This window comes from Castanea sativa, chromosome 12 (assembly GCF_040712315.1).
Source record: "Castanea sativa cultivar Marrone di Chiusa Pesio chromosome 12, ASM4071231v1".
Taxonomy (NCBI): Eukaryota; Viridiplantae; Streptophyta; class Magnoliopsida; order Fagales; family Fagaceae; genus Castanea; species Castanea sativa.
The window spans coordinates 20,413,840-20,436,726 of record NC_134024.1 but is presented as its reverse complement, the minus strand read 5'-3'; the positions used below and the strand labels follow the sequence as shown (position 1 = coordinate 20,436,726).

Here is a 22,887-nt window from a genome sequence, read left to right as displayed (position 1 = left end):
GCCCCCTGTTTGTCTTAGCCCCTCTGTCAACTGATCATTTCCTTATTTTCCATAGTTCTCTTCCTTTCATGTTATTTCTTCAAAAGAGTCTTGCTGACATTTTGTTCTAAGGTGCCTTTGGGGGAGCCAAACCTTTAACTTTGCTCTTTCTCAAATCCTTTCTTTCTTTGTCTTCTCTTTTCGGGCTTACCTCCTTTTGGCCGCCCCTCCTCTTTTGTAATTTTTCCCAATAAGTAGAGCCTTCTTCTGCCAATCCAAAGGTTTCCCCAGCCATTTCCTTTTGTGAATCTCCTTTTCTAGGTTCCCCAAGGCACCCATTTCTTGCTCCTGAGTCGTTGCTCTCTAAGTCCTCAGGCTTTGTGTTGCATCACTAGTGCTTCAAGAAGGGCCCATCTGTTTTCTCATTCTTGGTGTCTTTTGATCCCTCTTTGAGTTGTCTTTCTCTCCCTTTAGCCGTGCTGCACACTTAGAGATCCCAGGCAGCTTCCGGCGTCCTAGCCCATCTCCTTTTTTTGTGGTCTTTCTTTGATTTCTTCTTCTTTTATGATCGGGATGACTTTTTTTTTTTTATATATATTTTTTTATGGACTTTAAGCCTTGCCTCTTCATGGATCCAGGGCCCTAGGCCCATTATTTTTCTTTCATTTGTAAGCTCAATTTCCTTTCCTCAATTCTTTTGCCCCCCCATGGGTTGGCCTGATGTGCCATTTGTTTGGCCCTTTTATCATGATTTTTTTAGACCTCAACACCCTTTTAGGTAGAACCCAAGAAACACTAAAAGATCTAAGGGCAAAGCTCCATAACCCAAAACCTTACCACAGTGTAGACGCAAATGATCCACACTCTCCCTATTACATTTACACAGGCAACGCCAATTCATAATAGTGCAGCCCCTTTTCCTCAAATGGTTCGTTGTGAGAACCCTCCCCCATGCAGCTGTCCAAACAAAAATAACACACGATGTGGGGCCTTCACACCCCAAATACTCTTCCAAGGAAAAGTAATAGAGCTTGATCCCCTCAATACACCATAAAAGGATTTTATATCAAAAACCCCCTTCGACCCCAAACACCACGTCATCTTATCTCCACCCTCAATAGAAGGACTCAGCAACTCCAATGTACGAGTAAAGGCCCCCATCAACTCCATCTCCTATTCATTAAAACCACGTCAGAACTGTATATTCCAATTCGATTCTTCTTCCAAACTATGACTTACCATCATATCTGCCACAGATGCCTCCCTATAAGTAGCAAGTTCAAATAGCTTCGGGAAAGTTATGTTCAATGATTGATATCCACACTAATGATCATGCCAAAATCGGATTCTACTCCCCAAACTAATCTCAAAGGAAAGAAACTTACTAAAACTCTCCCAACATTTCCAAATGCTCAGCCATAGACCACACCCATGTGAATCCCCCCCCCCCTCCCCCATTCCTGCCCAAATTTCAATGTGATCACATGCCTCCATATTCTTGTCTCCTTAACCCCATAATGCCACAACCACTTACCCAAAAGAGCTTTATTAAAGGTAGTACTTTTCCTAATCCCCAACCCACCATCAGAAAAAGGATAACACACCTTATTCCACCCTACCAAATGAAGTTTATGCTCATTTGCCAAACCACCCTAGAGAAAATCCCTCTGCGACTTCTCAATCCTATTAGCCACCCTAGTAAGAATAGTGAGTAGAGATAAGAAATAAGTGGAGATACTTGAAAGCGCACTCTTAAGCAAAGTCAAGCGGCCCCTCTTAGAAAGATACATTTTTTCCACCTAGCCAAGCGTTTTTCCAATTCTCCAAAATCAAATTCCATATAGAGGATGACTTGTTAGAGACTCTGAAAGGCATTCTAAGATATGTCATAGGCAGAACCCCAATCTTGCAGCCCAAAACGCCCAAAACGCCCAAAACTTCTACTAACTCGTCCAAATTATTCACCTCACCAACCGGAACCATCTCATTTTTACTAACCTTAATCTTTAGCCCTATAACTGTTGTGAAACAAGTTAGTAACATCCTAATATGAAGAAACTGTTCAACACTAGGTCACAGAACAAAATGGTATCATTTGCACATAACAGATGAGATACGCATAATTCATCACCTCCCACACCATGCACCTTAAAACCCCTAATAATACCAGCCTTCTCCATATGTCTAAGCATCCTAGAAAATACTTCCATCACCAGAAGGAATAGCATAGGACTTAAAAGGATTCCTTTGCCTTGAACCTCTTGAATTAGGAAAGAAACCAGCTGGAGAGTCATTAACTAAAACTGAAAACTGGACAATAGAGATACAAGTATGGATCCATTATAACCATCTAACTCCAAAACCCATCCTTTCCAACAAGTAAAGCAAGGCTTCCTAATTTACACATTAACCCAGGTATCTTACAACGAATACGACTATCAACATACTCATTCGCTACCAAGACTAAATCCAAAATTTGATGTCCCCCAACGAATGCATTTTGAGATTTAGAAATGAGGTCATCTAGCACCCTTCTCAATCGGTATGCCAATACCTTAGCCAACATCTTATAGACACTATTTAGTAGACTTATCGGTCTAAAATCTCTATTGTTGAAGGCTTTATGTTTCTTGGGAATAAGAGCAATAAACAAAGCATTCAAGGACTTCTCAAATTTACCATAATCATAAAATTCATCAAAGAATGCCTAAAATATCACTCTCCACAACCCTCCGACAATCATGGAAAAAGGTCATCGTAAATCCATCAGGTCTTGCGGCTTTGTCGCCCTCCATATCACGCACAACCTGTACAATTTCTTCGTTCTAGAATTCCTGTTCAAGCAGACCACTCTCCACTTCCCCCAATAGTATCCAAATTCAAATCATCCACCACTAATTGCCATGTTTTTGTCTCCTTATATAACTTTTGATAAAACCCACTACTTGAGCAACCACCTTAGCCTCATCTTCATATACCTCACCATCCACCTCTAAATTACCTAAATAATTATTTCTTCTATGGGATTTAGCCATCCGATGAAAAAACTTTGAGTTATTATCTCGCTCCTTGAGCCATAAAACTCTAGACTTCTGTCTCAACGATATTTCCTCCAACCAAGCCAACCACTTCACCTCTAAAATCACTATATCCCTCTCCCTCTTCTCCTCAATTGTGATCCCTGTAATCCCTTCCTTCCTATCTACTTCGCTAACTCCTCCAACAACCTCTTCTTCTTCACTTCTACATTTCCAAACTCCTTTAAATTCCACAAGTGAATATCCTCCTTCATGGCCTTCAATTTCTTAGCTAACACAAAACTGGGAGTGCCATGGAAAGATTAACAATTTCACCTTTTCCACAAACCCCTCTATTTTTAACCACATATTCTCAAATCTGAAGGGACTTTTCCCTCTTTCCATTCCTCTTGCCTCTAACAAAATAGGGCTATGATCTGAAATTGGATGTGATAACACTTGCTGAATAACATTAGGGAATTGCTCTTCCCAATCCATAGACACCAATGCCCTATCAATTCTGGACATCAAAGGTGAATTTGAACCACTCGTCCATGTGTAAGGCCCTCCTTCAAAAGGTAGATCTATCAAGTGCATATCCCCTATGAACTCAGAGAATTTTAACATTGTCTGACTAAAGCTATGACCATCGAATTTCTCGCTAGGAAAGCAGATCACATTAAAATCCCCCAAATAACACCATGGTACATCCCAAGCAACTCTAACTCCAACCAACTCATCTCACAACAAGCCTCTCAAACTATCTGCATTTAGGCCATAGACCCTTGAATATGCCCATTCAACCCCACCATATCATCCAATTTTTCCAAAACCCTCCTATCCCACATAACCAGAATCCCACTAGACGTATGATCAGCATCCAAAGGAACCCAGTCCAAATAAGGATAATTCCACAAGCTACCAACCAAAGATCTGTCCATCACTCCCAATTTAATCTCTAACAAACAAACTACATCACACTTCCAGTCCCTAAGAAGATTCTTCACTACCAACGCTTTTCAGGATTATTCAAACCCCAATCATTCTAGGAAATAATTTTCAGCTTCATTAAAAACTATGAACTCCCAAATTAAGGCACAACAACTAAAACTACTTTCCCTCATAATTAACTGAAGTAACCAAATTTCGCAATTCACCTCTCACCTTTCACTTTTGTAGTATTCACTTTTCTAGCACCAACAACCTCCCTTTACATCTAGCTGCCTCCAATTCTAGCTCATTTTTTAGTAACAAAAGTAATACAAAGTTGCTGATGTCTGGCCACAGATAACCCAACCACTTTATTGAACCCACGGATTCTATATTTAACTCATCGGGATGCCTCCAATCTGCCTTCATCAATCTCCAATCGACAGTGTTTAAAGGTGTACACAGCATAGGACTTCCCTCACCATTTTCTTCAACTTCCCCCTGCCCAGCCCATCCAGCACCAGGTAGATTCGAGCCCAAAATTAGCATCAGCGATGACTCCACCAGCTCTAAATTACCCCTTGTTGTCTGCGCCTCCAACCCCGAAGCCTGTGACTCCATGCTATCACCTACCACCACTAATTTCGTTACTCTGATCCGACCCATCAACTCTCTAACAGTATAGAAGATTGAATCAGTCCATAGAATCGCTCGATCCAGCGACATCAATGAGCAAGTAAACTCCCGTGTAATTCCCACCAAATCCGATCTCAACCCAACACCAAACACCCAGCAGAGACAATCACTCTACTCAATTGCTTCGATTGACTCGAAGAACATTGCTGAAGAGATAAAACTCTAGTGCGTGACCATGACGCTGCTGCCTTTGAGGATTCTCCTCGTTCCCAACTACTCTGGGCAACGAACGGTATAACTAGATGTCCCAAATCCATCTGCATTTCACAGTTATCATGGCCGTAATAACTTCCCCAACCTTTAGTTGATCTTGAGGTAGGCTCATGTTATTATCGTGACTGGGCTTGACTGAACCCTCAATCAGTTCTTTTGTTTTTAACACTCCTTGTTCCATCTGGGTATGTGTTGTGAGTGACGTGGCTGCCATCCTTTAGTTAGGCTTGAGATAGACCCATGTTATTGCTGTGACTGGGCTTAACTGAACCCACTACCTATTCTATTGTTTTTAGAACTCCTTGGTCCATTTGGGTATGTGTTGTGAGTGACGTGGCTCCATAGTCTAAAATTCATCAAATTTTTGTATTATTTGGAGAATCAATCGTGACTTTTACCTTTTAATTATCTATTTTTTCAAATACGCTTTCTAAGAGATTCTCTATCCCATTCTCTATTTCATTTAAATATTATTTCTTCATTCATTCTTTATTCTTTTTTTATCATCGTTTATTTTTCCTATATTCATTCCCAACAATTATATTTTTCAATGAAAAGTATTATATTCACAACATTTTTCGCAATACTTTCACAACAAAATTTATGTGAAAATTTGTTACTAGTTCTAATTTGAATCCTCCATTGAAATTATTTATTTATTCGCCAATATTAACTAATACCAATCTGTTACTTAAAATTTATTGTGAAAATATTGTGATAGTATTTCTCAATTAAGATTTTTTTATTTTTTATATTATTTTCTTTCTCCCATTTTGTCCTCATCCATACATTTCATTTTTTTTTCTTTTCTTTTTTTTCTCCTCCACACAAGTTTCCTATCTCTACCTACCCACTTTTATTTTCTTTTTCCCTTCAAGGCCATTCTAGCAACTCACAACAACTCACATTAACATGAGAGAGAGAGAGAGAGAGAGAGAGAGACTGCAAGGCCGGTGGAGATGGAGGTCGCCGAAAGGATAAAGCCGGTGGAGATCGGCGTTCACCATGCAGCACTACCACGTCTGCCACCCCAACGCCGCTCGTCCTCCTCCCCACCACCAGGTTGAGTCAGATCGGCTTCTTCATCTTCTTCTTCTTCTTCGTTTTTTTCATATTTGCTTGTTCTGATTCAACTTTATTGTAAGAATTGGATTTTGTTTTGTGTTTTGTGTTTGGATTATGTGAGAAACGGAAAGAATGATTCAACTTGATTAGTTGTTCTTTTTTTTTTTTTTTTCCTGTTGTTGATCTGCTATTGTTGTTGTTTTGATTTTAGATTTGTTGTTTAAATTATGTCAGGTTTATGAGAGCAAGAATTGTTTTGTGAGAGAATGAGACAAAAAAAGAAAAGAAGCAACGGAGAGAATGAAAAAAAAAATGTGGAGGAGAGAGAAAGAATTGATATAATAAAGGACCGGTGTAATTTTTTAATCCCAGAAATGGGATTGCTAATGTACAGTAGTTCATCAGATTTGATGAGAGACTGTTCATGAGCAAAAAAAAAAAAAAAAAACCAGGTATAGAGAAGCCATTGGAGACCATTTTTATGGTCTCATTCTCTATTATAGACAATATTTTGCCTTTACCTATACCGCTGGAGATCCTTTAATTTGTCTATTCTTTTGTGGAAACTTTGCCTATTCCTTTATGGAAACCCGACCGAACCTACCTCTTATTTCCTTCACTGCACACAATCGTTAATCCCCTCCTTAATACTTGGGATTCCCGTGATTTTTGCACTTGCTTTCCTTTTGATTTTGAATCAAATCGTAACGGTGATCTTGTTTGAAAATTTTCCACTAATTTCAGGTGAAATTTAATGCTCTGAACCTGCCCCTTATCGCTGATCATCGATTTCCCCTATGGAAAAGTTTTTTGGTTTCTTCCTTCTCATCACGTTTTGCTTTCACTAGATTTTGTACAACTAACGAACGATCTCCAATGATTCTTTTTCCCTTGTCAATGGCAAGAGGCCTAGAATCTAAAGCCACAACAGTCTTTTGCTTCTTTCCTCTAATCACTGCTACAAAAGAACGGGAAATATTCACATTAGATTGCGGCTGCTTGTGCATCCCATCTGAGATTTTCATTGGTTTTTTGGGTGTTATTAAACTCTCAAAGCCGAATCGCTTCCACCTAGGGATGACCATACCCATTGGGTAATGGATATCCAACCCTACCTGATCCAAATGTTTCAGGTAATACCCGGTTCTTCATGGGTAGAAAGTAATCGGGTAGGGTTTGGATATTATCCGAATTTTGCGGGTAAGGTATGGATATTATTTCTCTCTCAAAGCTCTTCGCCTCTCCTCAAAAACACAAACACAATCAGATCAAACCCATTCCCCCCCCCCCCCCAAAAAAAAAAAAAAACCTCGAACAACTTAGATCAACAACCATGAGAGAGAGAAAGAGAGAGAAGGTGATCAGTCTTCAAAATCGTGAGAGAGAACAGGATCGGAGCTTTTGGTGATGTACCTGAGCAGAGAGAGAAGGTGATTGGAGTGGGTCATGGCCGATCAAACTTAACTCAGCTTTCTCCTTTATGCGAGCTTCCTGCAAAGCCGTTGTTGATGGCAGTTATAGTTTCAGCATCTGGTTCTTAAGACACAAAGTCATGGTGTTGAGAGAGAGACAGATTCCATATCACAAAGATCTTCGCTTTGTACTGCATTTCACAGAAAGCAATTGGTGAAATCACAAGGCTTCCGAGAGAGAAAGAGTGCTGAGAAATGAAGCTATGGATAGAGAGAACATCTGATTTACTTGGCTAGTCTTGCTAAGCAAGCTGAGTGAGATACAATGGTATCTTTTTTTTTTTCTATGGATTTTTTTTTTCTATTTTTGCAAAATTTTGATTATATATATATATATTCGTGTTTTTTTTAAATATTTTTTTTTTTTTGCTTTATTGATTGGTAGGTTTATGATATTCAATGCATTTTTTTAAATGGGTTTTGGGTAGGGTATGGATATCCATGGATAATACATTTGGGTAAAGATCATGTATGAATATTAATGGGTATTGGTATCTGGGTATCCATGGGCAAACATTTCGGGTAGGGTATGGGCATACCCGATCTATACCTTACCCATGGCCATCCCTACTTCCACCCACACATCACCTTTCTTTCTGGTATGATCACCTATCTTCTACAACCCCCAGACTTAAGTTTAGTCGCGACAATATAATTTCTAAAAGAAATGTCGTGACACTTCTGGAATGTGTCACGACATTTCCTTTTGGTATGATCACCTTTCCTTAGAACACTTCTGGAATATATACACAATATCGCCCTCTCTGAACATAAAGAAATGTCTAGAATTACGATCTAACACCATTTGCTCCAATTTTGACAACAACCAATGACAAGTTCTTTTTCCATACAAATTGATCTCGAATAATACCAATCCCTCCCAAAAATACATAACTCAAAAAAGGTTCCCCCTTACTCCACCACTAGTTGAAAAAACTTAGCTTCAATTGAAAAATTGCAAACACCCCTCATCAAAACGCAACATAAGATCAAGAAGAAAATCTATGGTTGATTCGAGGTAGCTGGGCCTCGTTTATGACTAATTCTAGGTAGCCATGCCTCAAAATGAAAAGAATATGAAATAACGAAATCCTACAAAACCAACATATTGACAAGTAATGCAGTTCAGAAACTAGTCTACAGGGGCAACAACCTAACCCTCCTTAACATTTGATGACATGCGAAACACAGCCCCTCTAAAAAACTATAGTGAATTTTAAACTGAGTCTTCCAGAAAATCATCTATGAGTGAAATGGTTTCTATAGGGGAGGTGAATAACGTGCATGCTTTGGCAGAGATCTTTGTGTGTGTGTGTGTGTGTGCGCGCGCGCACGCGTGCGCGTGTTAAACGATGAGTTTGGAATTTTATAGGTTAGAACAATTGGATATTCGCACTAAAGGTGAATTGGATAGCACGTAAATTAATGGAATATTTGGAAATATTAGTATTTTTGAGATTTATATTATTAATTAAAACATTAGACCAGATTTTACAGCGGTGTTTCATGTGAACTAATATTTTTGTAATTTTTTGGTTCTAATTAGTGACCTTTTCGGAGCACAAAGTTGTTGGTTTTGTAGGATGCATAAGGAAAGTAGTTTTTACTAATTTGGGGGGTTTCATAAAGATGGTTTTGACTATCAAACTATATTTATAACTTATAATAAAGAAATATCTGTGCACTCTGTAGATGTTGAGAAAACCTTGTATACTTGTTTTTTTGAAAATGTTGTGGGATGAGCACTTTGTTTACATATACATGTGTGATAATGCATCTCTGAAGCTTATGGTTTGACTTGTGTATGATTGACTTTGAGGAAGTATTATTGGATCCCATTCATGAAATGTTTTATGATTTGATATGAGTTATTTGTACTTACAATGGTTGGAAAGCATGTGTCTTGGAAACTTTAGGAAACGTATTTGAAACTAATTTGTTCTTAAACCTACCTTGTGTGAGCATCATTAGAATTGATTTGAAACCTTATGGCAAGTTGTGAATAGAAGCACGGTATCGTATTTAGTCCTTTGTAAGGGATGGTCATATCATAACTAGTCATTTGCAAGAGACGGTCCCAAGGAGGGGACAATGCACATTTGGTAGTTCCTTAGCAAGGGAGTTTATCAATTCTGGTTCCAAAGATGGGGCTCCTTAGCAAGGGAGTGCACCCTTAGATTCCAAAGAGGGGATCGCGTAACCCTGTCATGGGGCGTTACACGTGAGGATTCATGCTCTCTAGACCTTATCTAAGTTTGAGGCGTTACACGTGACCCCTTTGTCCATCATGGCAGAAAGGGGGAGATATTGTGTTGAGGGGGAGACTTTTATTTGATTATGTTATTTTATTCCTAAAACGCTTGTTTTTTCTATTTGGGACTTGTACCCTTTTTTTTTTTTTAATCTTTGATACACTATGCTTTATGTTTAGTTTTTGGTTGTTGTTTTAACAATTGGTATCTGGCTTCTTATGTTGACTCACATGCTTTTATTTATGGTTTTTTTGTAGTATTTATTTATATATTATTGTAATCAATATTGTTTATCTATCTTTATTTCCACATATGTTTTTATGCTTTTATTTTAGTGTTTAAGGAAAAGGTAAGTAATCTCTACACAAGACATTCAACCTCCTTGCAACTTCCTAGGATTGTGTAGTTTATAGGGATATAAAATTTCTTTGAGCTGTATTGTATTTGAGTCTTTTGATGTAAATTTTTTTGTATGAATTGTCAAAAGGGGAGATTGTTAAGTCCATATTTTTAGGTTGACAAGTCATGAACATTTGTAACAGTTATAATCTAGGTTGTCTCTTAAATCGGTATTGAAGTAATTCATGGTATAAGACAAACCAAGGTTCAAACGAATCAAGAAACATGAACTAGACTATTACTGCACAAGATTTTGTCACCAACTCGACCTGTCGAGTGTTACATAAGTCGACCGATTGACTGCATATCTCAACTAATCGAGAATCATGCTGATTGAATTTGTAGTATTTTTTGTCAACCATTTTATCTAAAGCTACTTGCATCTTAACTACACTATATAAGCAAGCCTTGGAGCATGTTTTCTAAGACTACAGAAGAGCAGTGTATTGTACATAGATTTGAAATTTCCCAACCACTCTTGAAGCATTAGCAAGAGACCTATGTTTATTCAAAAGTTCCTATGATAAAAGTGAAATTGTTGCATCCAATTTACATTCTAGTTACTGGTACAAATCTTTCAGAGTTGTTCTCTGAGTCCTGAGCGTACATTCACGTGCAACAAGTTGAGGATAGAAGAACTCATAGTGTTGACGCTGTGTGTGGTCACGTTAGTAAGTACTACAAGAAGTAGCATTAGATTTAGGGTTAAATCTTTTTTTACACACTTCAATAATATTCTAGTGGATTTGTTGACTTGGGTATTGATGATTAAATCCCCTAAGTTTTTACTATGAAATAATTTGTTTCATCGGTTTTCTCAGGTCATCATTTTGGTGTCTTTGTGTGATGCATGTTTGTGTGTTGCTATTCAATTTAGATCTAAAGCATAAGTAAATTAATTAATCATTTGGTCAAGAGTTGGTTAACTTTGTTACTATCGGGGCCAATAACCCTAATAATAGCTAATCAAACATGTATAATCACAATGTCCTGAAATCTGTATTACTAGAAGCACATTATTAATACATGCAATTAAACATCTAGTAGTAATCTATGCATTACATAATCTTAAACAAACAATTGCCTTCAACAACATAAATTTGACAATACGGTGTCTTATTTCATATCCTTGCTTTTCCTAGTCAGACTATGATGGCTCTAGGAAAGTGCACTTCAGCTTGATAAAATCTGAGAGACCATATACATAGTTGGTCTAGATTTTGGATTAGCATGCAAGCATGCAATTGCCAACTTTGTGATGAGTTTTAGTTGATTCTCAACCTCAAGAGTGGGAGGTGGAAGGCGTATGTCTAAAAAATCATTCAACAAGAAATTATCCTCCACGGTTGAAGTAGATAGAATGGAGATGATTTCACCAGGATGCCTCCCTTTGATCACTTCAATAGCCAAAACTCCAAAGCTGAACACGTCGCATTTCTCAGTTATCTTCATTGTATAAGCAAGCTCTAAAAAAAAAGTAGAGTATTATGCCAATGTATTCATATGATTTATGTTCAATATTGATTAAACAAGTAAGTACATTACCTGGTGCAAGATATCCATATGTGCCAGCAAGTGAAGTCCAATTGGATGAGTCTTGATTAAGAATCTTAGCTGTGCCAAAGTCTGAAACATGAGCCTCATACTCTGAATCTAGCAAAACATTTTTGCTTGATATGTCTCTATGAACAATTGGTGTTGAACAATCATGGTGCATGTAAGACAAAGCAAGAGCCACACCTTTGACGATATTCACCCTCTTATTCTAGTCCAATTCTTTAGCTCCTCCATCATTGCTCAAAATTGAGGCCAAGTTACCTTTTTCAAGGTACTCGTAAATCAAAATTGAGAAACGTGAATGTGAACAAAAGGCATGCAATTTTACAATATTTCGATGCCGGATTTCTGTTAATGCTCTTATCTCATTTAAGAACTCTTTTTGCTGTGAAATATTACCATCACACAAGGATGTGAGTTTCTTAACTGCAAATGTGTCTCCTGATAATAGTTGGGCTTTATAGACGGTTCCATATCCTCCTTGCCCAATGCAAAACTTAGCATCAAAACCCTGGGTTGCGTTAAAGATTTCCTGGTACATTGTTCTTCCATCAAAAGTTGATATTGTAAACACTTCTTCCTTGTCCATGTATGTGTTTTGATTTGTCTGTGGATTTTGCCCTTTTCCTTTTAAAGTGAAGAATATTCCTAGGAATAACAATACAAGTGAAAGTGTTCTTAAGAGAGGGAAAATTATTTTATTTCCCTTCTCTGAGATATGTCCTGCCTTACAGGGTTGTAATCCCGTAACGTTTCCACACAATTCTTTATTACCTTGTAAGGCTTCAATGTGAGCATCATGAAATGCTCGACTATTGGGAAGTGGACCCTCCAACTCATTATAGGATATGTCGACAGACGACAAGCCACACATCTTTTCGAAAGCAGCTGGAATGAAATCGAAGAAGTTATTATGGGATACATTCAACAACTCCAAGCTCTGCATATTGCTGATTTGTGAAGGTATCTCTCCTTCAAGTGAGTTAAGGCTCAAATCTAGCTGGGACAAATGAGCTAATTCACACATTTGGACTGGAATGTTAAGGATAAACTTATTGTTGCTCATATTCAAGTAATATAGTTTCAAAAAGTTCCCTATATTTCTTAGGATTGCCTTGCCAAACCTATTAGTGGATAGATCCAAATACTCAAGATTTATTAATGATCCAAGCTCCAAGGGTAAACCACCATAAAGTTTATTGCCATTTAACGTCAGCTTCGACAAAGAAGTCAACTTTCCAAATTCCTTTGGAACCTCCCCAACCAAGTGGTTAGAAGAAAGATCAAGTGATTGGAGTTGAACTAAGTCTCCAATTTCAACTGGTATGTGACCAGATATATTGTTCCCAGTAATCTTTAGAGTGGTTAGTTGTGTGCACTTGCCCCAATTGTGTGAGATTTCACCATAAAATCTATTGTAACTCAGGTCCATGTACTGTAGGTTTCTGTAGACACCAAAATCTTTAGATATATTTCCAAAGAGTTGGTTTCTTTCAAGGCGGACTCTAATTAAGTTTGTACAATTTCTCAAGGTTTTTGGAATTGGACCTGTGAGATTGTTGTTGTCTGCCCTTAGTAATTGGAGAGACCCACTATGGCATAAGTTTTGAGGCAAAAAGCTAGTGAAGTGGTTGGCATCTAGCAGCAGTGCAATCAGCTTCGTTAAGTTTCCGATCCCTTGTGGAATGGGACCAGAAAGTTGGTTATCACGAAGGAATAAAGCTCTTAAGCAACTCAACCTACCAATGGAAATCGGAATAGCACCATTCAACTGATTTCTACTTAGTTCAAGATCAATTATGGACGTTAAGTTTCCTAATTCTTCAGGAATGGTACCAGAAAGTTGATTGTTGTACAGGTGTAAAAGAGTTAAGTTTTTAAGAGAACCTAAAGATGTGGGAATTAAGCCAGAAAGATTATTTGTTTCAAGGCTTAAGAATATGAGAGACTTTAGATTTCCAATTTCTAGGGGGATGGAGCCAGAGAGCTGATTTTGGTTCATATGCAACAATGTTAGCTTTTCAAATTTTGCAATACTATAAGGAATGTGACCTTTGAAACTGTTGTTACTGATGTCCAGTTCAACTAAATTGGTAAGGTTTCCAATTTGTGGAGGAATGGAACCAGAAAGTTCATTATCATAGAGGTACAAATAAGCCAAGTTGCTTAAATTACCTAAAGATATAGGAATGGAACACGAAAAGAAATTACTATTGAGAGAAAAGTCAACCAAATAGCTCAAATTGCCTAATGAAGCGGGAATGCATCCACATAAATTGTTGGCATACAAAGAAAGTTCAGTAAGAGACTTTAAATGACCTATTTCTGGAGGAATTGAGCCACTTAACTGATTTTTAGCGAGGTGCAAGACCTCAAGGTTGATCAGTAGGCCAATTTGGGGTGGGATTTTCCCCGAAAAGTTATTAAAGGATAGATCAAGATATATGAGTTTAGACAGGTAACTAATATCAATAGGAACTGTATTAAAGAGTTCATTCATGCTGAGGTCAACAAATGAAAGGTTAGAGAGTGATGAGAATGAAAATTCATGGAGAGTACCTTTCAAGCCTGAGTTAGTCAGGTTTAATCTGATAACACTTCCTGCATGGTTGCAAGAAACACCGAACCAACTGCATGGATTTGAGCTTGCATATTGATTGTTGGAAGAATTGGTTGCATTATTATTAGGAAGGAGAGTCCATGAAGGTAGGAGTGACTGGTTTTTATTTTGAAGACTGGCTTTCCATAGGAGAAGAGCATTTGTCTCAGTTTCTTTATCCACATAAACAGAATCAGAAACAAAGGAAAAATGTAACAGGGCCAACATGAATAGAGAAATGGGGGAAAATAATTTTTTGAAGCTAGTGAATGCCATAGTTTTTTTGAAGCTAATGAAAATTAAGGATCTGATTCAGTATCTTTGTTTATCAATTTTCATCATTCTCTTTCTTTAAATACCAATCAAGTCAAGTGTTGTCCTTAATGGGAAGAGAAGGGTTTCAACATCATCATTGACTTTGGAAGGGGTAGGGCTAAGAATGTTTGTTTGAGGACAGTTTCGACTTTAATATATTTATCAAAACAATCTCACACACAGAATGTACATACACATACACTTTTTTTTTATTTGATAAGTTGTATATATACACACACCCAACAAAAAAAGAGTTTTATATTTTTAATTAAAATTATGTTTGATGGTGCTGTTTCATAAAATAAAATTTATTTTTACCTTTTCATAGTAAAATTCTTAAAAAGTTTCATTTTCATTTCAAATTATTAAATTTTATACTAAAGTAATTGAAAAATCTTTCAATTAAACTAATGAAATTTTCAAAAACTTGAATTATCCAAAACTTGGAGGAATAAGTTAAGCTCTAAACATATTTAAAGTTATTTTACTCTAATTCATTATATGGCAACTAAAGATACATTTCACGTATAGTTTTTATGACAATTTTTTTAATGAGTTAATAACTTGTTAATTGCTACCTAGAGTTCGTTTGGATACAGTTAAAAACTGAAAATTGAAATTGAAAACTGAAAAATACTGTAACAAAATAATTTTTTAATATATGAAAAACACTGTTCACGCCTAAAATTACGGTTCATGGCCAATAAACAGTAACAGGTACACGTCCAGTAAATAAAAAAAAAACTGAAACACAGACGTACTACATTTCAGCCCTATCCAAACCCATTCTTAATGAATTAAAAAAAAATAGATTGAAACATATATATATAAAGAAAATTTTCAAAATTTGGGAGGGCATGACCCCAGCCATGTATCACTCCTAGACTTTGGATGTTCTCGCGTGGAAAAAGAGTTTTTTCCAGCGTCACAAACGGGTTGGTGTCGGTTGTTACGTATACCCACCATTTGGAAAATTTTGTGGAAAAGTTGTATATATTTTTTTGTGGTTTTATTTTCCAAGTCAAGAAAAAGGAAAAAGGATAAAGGAAAAGACCATGAACATAAATTCCAAAAGAAAAAGGAACCCGGGAAGGAAATTAAGCACCTTTTGTTTTTTATTGTTGGAAAACTGGAAAAGTTGCAATTCTATCAACTTTTTTTGATGGGAGGAATTCTATGTACTCTAAAGTTTGAACATAGAAAAAATTGTATTCAAAGTTCTGGTTCTGGAGTTGATTTCGTACCGGTATCTAGGCCGGTAGAGAAACACGGCAGTTTCGTGCCGCTCTAAATATCAGGATGTGCCAGGTTATTCCGGCAATATCCGTGAAACATCGAATTCCGGTCGAAACAAGTAAATCGGCTGGTACAAAAAAAAAAAAAAAAAAAAAAGCCAGCTGAAAAATATACCAAATAGAGCACACTACCTTCGTCGCCGCCAAGTTTTCAGTGTAGCCTCAGTATATCCGATCGTCCCCGCCGCCCCTTCTTCTTCTTCTTCTTCGCGTTTGATTTACCCAGACGTTACCTCTCTTTTGCTTATGAATTTTCTTATAACGATGCCTCTGTTTTTTTTTTTTTTTTTTATAGGACTGTGCCTTCGTATATTTTTTTTTCTTTGATATAGATGCCTTTGTTTTGTTTAATTCTGCTTTCTTGTCTTTTTGTTTAATTAGTGTGCCTAACCCTTGTCTGACACCCATGTGAATGGCTGATGGTTCAATTCATCTTAGTTCAAAATATTTTGAATACTACTACTGCCATGTGTCAAACATGCATTTAACTTTGGTGTACTTTTTTTATTATATATTTATTATTATTTTTTTGGTAAATTTATTATTATTTTATTATCTCTATATATTAGTGTGATTCTAATAAATTTTTTTTTTAAAGAAGTAATAAGTGAATTGGAGCCCGTGTTTAGTAGTATGCATAAATAATAGTTTTCAATTATTTTAAAATATGTGTAAATAAAAAAATATAAAAATAAATGGAATATTGTTTAAAAACTAAAATATGAGTTTAAAATTGCATACTAAATGGGCCTTACGCTTTCTTTCTTCCTCTTTTTTTTTTTTTATTTATTTAAATGTTTTGAATTGTATTTCGGTAGTTGTTTTGGTTTGGTTACTGGAACTAATGTATTAAATCCGTTCCATTTCAACCGAAACAGCTCGAATATCTCATACCAGGATGCAATTTAGAATGGTAATACCACCTGTTTCATCTCAAGTCCAACTCCAGTCAGTTTTGAGTCATTCCGGTTCATTTCGGCTAAAATATAAATTTTGGCCGGTACTAGAGAGTAAATTGAGAGAAAGAAAATGAAAGAAATAGTTTAGAAAATGAAACTATGGGCTCACCTGCCTTTACTCTAGATGTCACTTTTTTCAGAACCGGACCGGACCGTGAAAACCGGTAACCGGGATGGAAATCGGTTTTTTAAGCATAAAGAACTGTATTTTTAATCAATTTCGTGAACCCCTAAAACCAGGGTTGGACCGCACGAACCGGTGTCAAGAACCATGCGGTCCAACCCCTTAGCAATTTTTTTTTTTTTTTATTTATAAAAACAACTTAACACAATTTTATTCTACTTAATTAAATTATCCATCTCTTACAAGGAATAAAAAAAATTATAATTAAAATCCTTCAAAGATATTCAACTTTACTTCAAAAATTAATCAAAAATTTTAATGTTTTCATGGTTATTATTTTATTTTATTAACTTTCTTATTTAATTATTAAATATATGCAAAAAAATCATTAAATTTTCCTCATGTATATAGATATATTAGTCAATTTTGCTAGTTTTATAAATTTAATATCTATATTTTGGCTTTAATTAATTATCAAATTAATTATGACATCATCATGGTTCGATCTTGGTTCAACCTCGGTTTAACCTCAAAAACCTTGAACCTCTCTCTTTTACGGTTCAATAAACGGTCTGAGTTTCAAAACTTTGCTAAATGTGTTGTTGCATGCGTAAATTGAAGGAATAGAAAAAAAATTGGTGCGAATTGCAAATTGGAAGTTGCAGTGAGGAAACTACCTTGGAAATGGCAAGTAAGCAGAAGAAGAAGAAAAAGAAAAAGAGGGTGGGAGAAGTAGATGCCGTGTAGATTTTTTTAAAGATTGTGCGGTGTTCATTAAACTTTGGAAATTGGAGCCTTGGGAAATAAAAAATAATAAAATAGTAATAATGTTTCGTGGCCTATTGTTGGCCGTGGAGGAAGAAAGTATAACACGTTTAAGTAATACTAGCCCAGTCTCAAATTTGGTGTTTCATAACCAATAAATGACTGACATTTGTTCAAAAGAGCTAATCAGTCTACTCCACAAACCCCAATAAATGACTGATGTGGCTTTTTTGGATAGATGTCGGTCATCTATTAGGTATGAAACACCATATATGAGGCTAAGTTGGTATTACGGAAACATGTTATACTCTCTCCGAGTAAAGAGAAGAATGGAATAAAAAAAGGAAAAAAAGAATTATAATTTATAATTGGTGGGACTTGGGTTTAAGTAATGTTACATTTATAAAAATTTATTTGCAAAGGATTGTGAGTAGATTAATAATGCCTATGATAATTACCATAATTCTATGGAAAAGAATTTAAATTCAATTAAAAAAAAATACATATGAGAGTAATGGCATTTAAAATTGTGAGTAGATTATAAATTTCATTTTGTAAAATTTATCCTCTTTTTTGATTCATCGATAGTTGGGGGTGGTGGATTTGAACCCTAAGGTATGTTAGCAGACTATAATACACAATGTAATGTAAAATAGTTATTCATATGATTTACCTTTTTTGTAATTTGATTATATTTATATTAAAGGTAATAGTCACTGCTTATGAATATCTATTGAATAATGCTAGATATACAATTTTTTTTTTTTTTTACATTCCTCCCTAAAAGGGTTGTAATAGCTATTTCTTAGTTGGTGTAATAATTCCTAAAATTAATATATTTCTGAATAAACATACTTTCCATAAGCACATAAAAATTATGTAAATAAAAAATCATATGAAAAATAACTCATCTCTCTCTCTCTCTCTCTAATTTAAAAAATAATAATAATATTTTATAGGAAATATAATTGTATGAGTAAAATATTTCCTAAAATAGATATCTTTACTTTTATTGTAATGTCATAACTCACAACCAAACTTATAAATATGCTTAATTATTTCCTTGCAACACATTTTATTCCTAGGAATAAATATTATCATTCCTATCTTAATCCTCATTTAATGTACCAAACGTGTCATAAATGTCTTCATTGGAAATAGTGGGAGGTGCCAACTAGTGGAGTTATAAGGCTCTTGGTGATTATAGATTATAGATTGTGTGATTCAATTTTTTAATCTAGAATATTAACATAACTTTTTATTTATCATAAACCTAATATTGTGGGTTTCAATTAGCTCAACATCAATAGTTGGTAAAATCTATTGTCATCTCATAAGAGACTTAAGTTTAAATCTTGCCTGCACAAAAAATCAATTGGTTTTTTAGCCTAATGTAAAGATCAATACTCATAAAATAGGCATAGAATAGATTTCATAGGTTCAAATCTTATTGTATCTATATATAAAACTAAAAATAAAGTCCAATTGTCTCTATTGGAAACTTAATATGAAAGGAATTAATTAAATTATGAAAAATAAATTACATTCTATTCAATATAAAGAAAAAAAAAATAGTTGTTATACATTTCAAATCAAATCTTTTATAAAATGTAACGATTTATTCTTTAAAATCCCACAAATTACCTATGATTGATTTTGTACTAAAGTTTTGTAGTATTTATTTTTTAATGTAAAAAAAAAATCATTTTAAAGATCTTCTTCTTTTTTATTGTGAAAGATAGTGTTGGTATTATACATTACTAAAAGTACTCACTTCATTTTGCAAAAAAAAAAAAAAAAACCTTATTGCATATGTGGGCGCTTGCGCCCACAGTGAGCACCCAGAATGCCGCGTTGGTCATGCGTTGTTGCTTATGTTTGGGAGTACCTCTCGGCTAAGTGGACTGGGCAAAGGATGAAAATGGATTTGCCACCTAGATTAGGTCTGTGAACTATATGTATAGTGCCCTTGTATGAAGTACCAGTCTTACCTCAGCACGTTTCCAGAGTTTAGGCATGGGAATGAGAAGGTGTTAGGCACCCAACCTCACCCGATCTGTGGGTCAGCCTCTAGTCATTGTGTTTCACATCCTAATTTCGTCAAAAAGTTCTCTAATTTGCATCTATCAACCAACCTAGCATTCGCTTATATGGCAGCATCTTTAAGAATCAATCATCAACATGTATCCCTTCAAACTTAAACATAAATCTAAACATGACATCCACACATGTTCTAATATACATCTAGGCATGGCATACCCTACCATTCATCTAGCATCTCATGCTTCATATAACTAAGGGCAATAAACATATCATATGCAGTAACATCAACATTGCATCCAAATCTTCAATTGTCAAGGAAACAAACCCTCATATTAAAAGATGCATGTTCATACTCATATGCATAACTTACCCTTACTTACCTCTTTGCATCACATCACCTATACATCAATGCATGCATGTTGTTCATCAAAGCATATAAACCCTAATTATCAATCTAACAAATAAATCATGTTAAACATGTTATTCTATTGACTCTAAACTTAAACATATGAAATCTAAGTCAAGTCGACTCCAAATATGTATTTAAAACAAAGCAAAGCAACAAGAACATCAAAATCCTAAAATCCAGATTTCTAGGTACAAACATGTGTGCGGGAATACACAAAGTATGTGTACGCATGCATGAAGCATGCACGTGCATCCCCACCCAGAAACTTAGTCTCAAAATAGCAGATAAAATGAAATAGAGATTAACATAGCATGTTTCTAACCATGGAAGCAATAAAACCTAACTATAAAACATAGATATTAAAGCAATAAACAAAAAATAAACAAACCAAATGAAAGAGACAAGGTTAGACCTTTACTTCAAACACAAGAACTCTTGAAGTTTTAATTTGACCGTTCCCCTCTGACAATCTATCAAGACAAAAACCAGAAGGTTAGTAAGCATAAAACTCAAATGTCAAGACTAGAATAGGTCCCAACCAAGTAAAACCACCGAGGCAAAACCCTACCGAGTGATTTTAAAGTCACCACTCCCAAGAATCCACTATTATCAATCATAAGTGGTTACAAGTACAAGGAATCTTACCAAAACCTTTGGCCTATCTCGAAACACCACCCTATAGTTGAACTCTTACCCCAACACCTAATTGGACTTGTATTGTAACGCCAATCTTTCTGCTCAATACATGAATCTCAGTACGTGACTAACCAATGATGGACAGATTCCAGTACGTGACTAACTCCAGCAACTTGAAGAGGTTGTTAGCTGTAAAGTTCTTCAGTTCATCAACAACGAAGATTAGGAAGCTTCTTGGTCACACAATCCTTGGCGTAAAAGACACATTAGCTTCTTCAAAGAGAATAATGAACTCTGTCACTTTTTGCATACGTGACAGCTTTTAAAATAATCCTTATATATGTATAGGGTTGTGAGAAAAGAAACCTTATACAAATATACAAGCATGGGCCGAAAATCAGATTTGAAATTTCTAATTTTATAAGTCTCGATAAAAACAGCTTGTGTCAAGCTTCTGTCAAGTTTTGACTTTAAATCTCAATAGAAGCCTTTCTGTCGAGATTGTTGTCAAGCTTTACTGAATAGCTGTTCTTCACTTGTGTCTTGGTCAGATCTTCATGGCTTTAACACTTGACTTGAACAACATGTTTCTTGAAATCTTAAACTCATCATAGATCTACCCAATTACAAGTAAAGTGCATTTTGTCAAAGGATTAACCAATTACATAAAATATGTCCCTAACACTTGTGTTCTATTATATGTATGAATCTTGGTCGTCATCTTAGTAACTGAATAGGCTGGGATATATCAGTGGTTATTTTGTGGGATAGCTTGAATGCTTCTCTCTCTCTCTCTCTCTCTCTCTCTCTCTCTGTTGTGTGTTTGGTGCCAAAAAAGTGGTAGAAAATTGAAGCATGGTTGGAGATTTTCAATGTATTGATAGTTTCTCCCTGCTTCTCTTTCTATTCCTTTTAATTAGGCATTGTTTGGTTCCCAAAAAAATAGAGAAAAATCAAACTAATACTATAAACAATGAAGGAGTTAGGATTTCAATTTAGAGGGATAAGATTAAAAGGAAAATTAATTTAGAAAATATTAATTGATATTAACAACAAGATAAATAAACAATTGTGAACTAATGTAATTGTCAAACAAAATATAATATAAATGCAAAATATAGTTCATTATGTTTTTTTCATACCTAGTTTAAGTTATTCAGTGTTTTTTCCCCCTCTTCTCATTTTGAAACTGGTGCATGCTTTCATTCCTAATTGTCTTGAATTCAATCCGTACGAAGATTTAAAAAATCTACCTCGACACGAATTTGTTTAGAATTCACTTGGAACTTATTACTATGCTTATGTTTTTCCATAATCTCAATTAACTATCTATAAGTATATATTTCATATGATTAAATATATATAAAATAACAATCAAAGTTAGAAATTAATCTAAATACATAAAATGTATATATCTAATTTGATTCTTCAAAATAAATTGAGAAAATAAATCAATCTAAAAATATTAAGAATATAGCAATATACCTGCAAAATTATATACATGTCTCACATCTCAACCTAATAGCCTTGATTACTTCAAAAAAATATATGTATAATTCAACTTTTCTTTCCCTCTAAGTATTTAATTTTGATTTATAGCAAAAATCTAGAGTTTGAAACCAAAAACAAGTCTAGAAATGAAGAAGAAGAAAAAAAGTTAGGACAACTTTAGGGTTTTAAACTTTAGTCACATAAAAAAAAATTTAAATAGAATTTATTATTATTATTATTTTAGGTAAAATATTGACTCACCAATGTTCAGTGAGAAGGGGGTAAAAGGATAAAAATGTATAACTAAGAAAAGAGGTGAAAACATGTGGGAGTGGAACTATATAAAATATGGGTGTCAAGGTGTTTTTTTTTGTCTTTCTTTTGTTTAGTCAGGTTTTGGTTTCTAAGAGTTTTCTTGTTTTATTCTATGTTAGTGAGGGCATAACTTTTCATTTATTACTAAGTGAAAATATGATGTTAGCGAAAGTTTAGATAAAAACCAATAAAAATTGACCACATCAATAATTTGTAAAAAAATGTTGTTAAATAGATTGTGATTGTAGAATTATTCATTCATATACAAGCAATTTTTTTTTTTGGGTGTAAATTAGAGGTGAGCAATTCCCCCCCCCCTCCCCTCCCCCTTCCTCCGCATTAGACTACAAACAACA

General features: G+C 35.1%; 1 protein-coding gene and 1 pseudogene across 1 annotated transcript; both read right to left on the bottom strand.

Moving 5' to 3' along the window:
• Positions 1-2,329: 2,329 nt before the first annotated feature.
• On the bottom strand, positions 2,330-3,623 carry LOC142620339 (uncharacterized). The gene is made up of 3 exons (XM_075793725.1): positions 3,346-3,623; positions 2,925-3,222; positions 2,330-2,644 (listed from the first exon to the last, which is right to left on the bottom strand). The coding sequence occupies exons 1-3, from the start codon at positions 3,621-3,623 to the stop codon at positions 2,330-2,332; spliced, it is 891 nt and encodes a 296-aa protein (XP_075649840.1).
• A 7,495-nt stretch (positions 3,624-11,118) lies between these two features.
• LOC142621206 (uncharacterized) lies at positions 11,119-14,455 on the bottom strand (annotated as a pseudogene).
• Between the last annotated feature and the right edge of the window lie 8,432 nt (positions 14,456-22,887).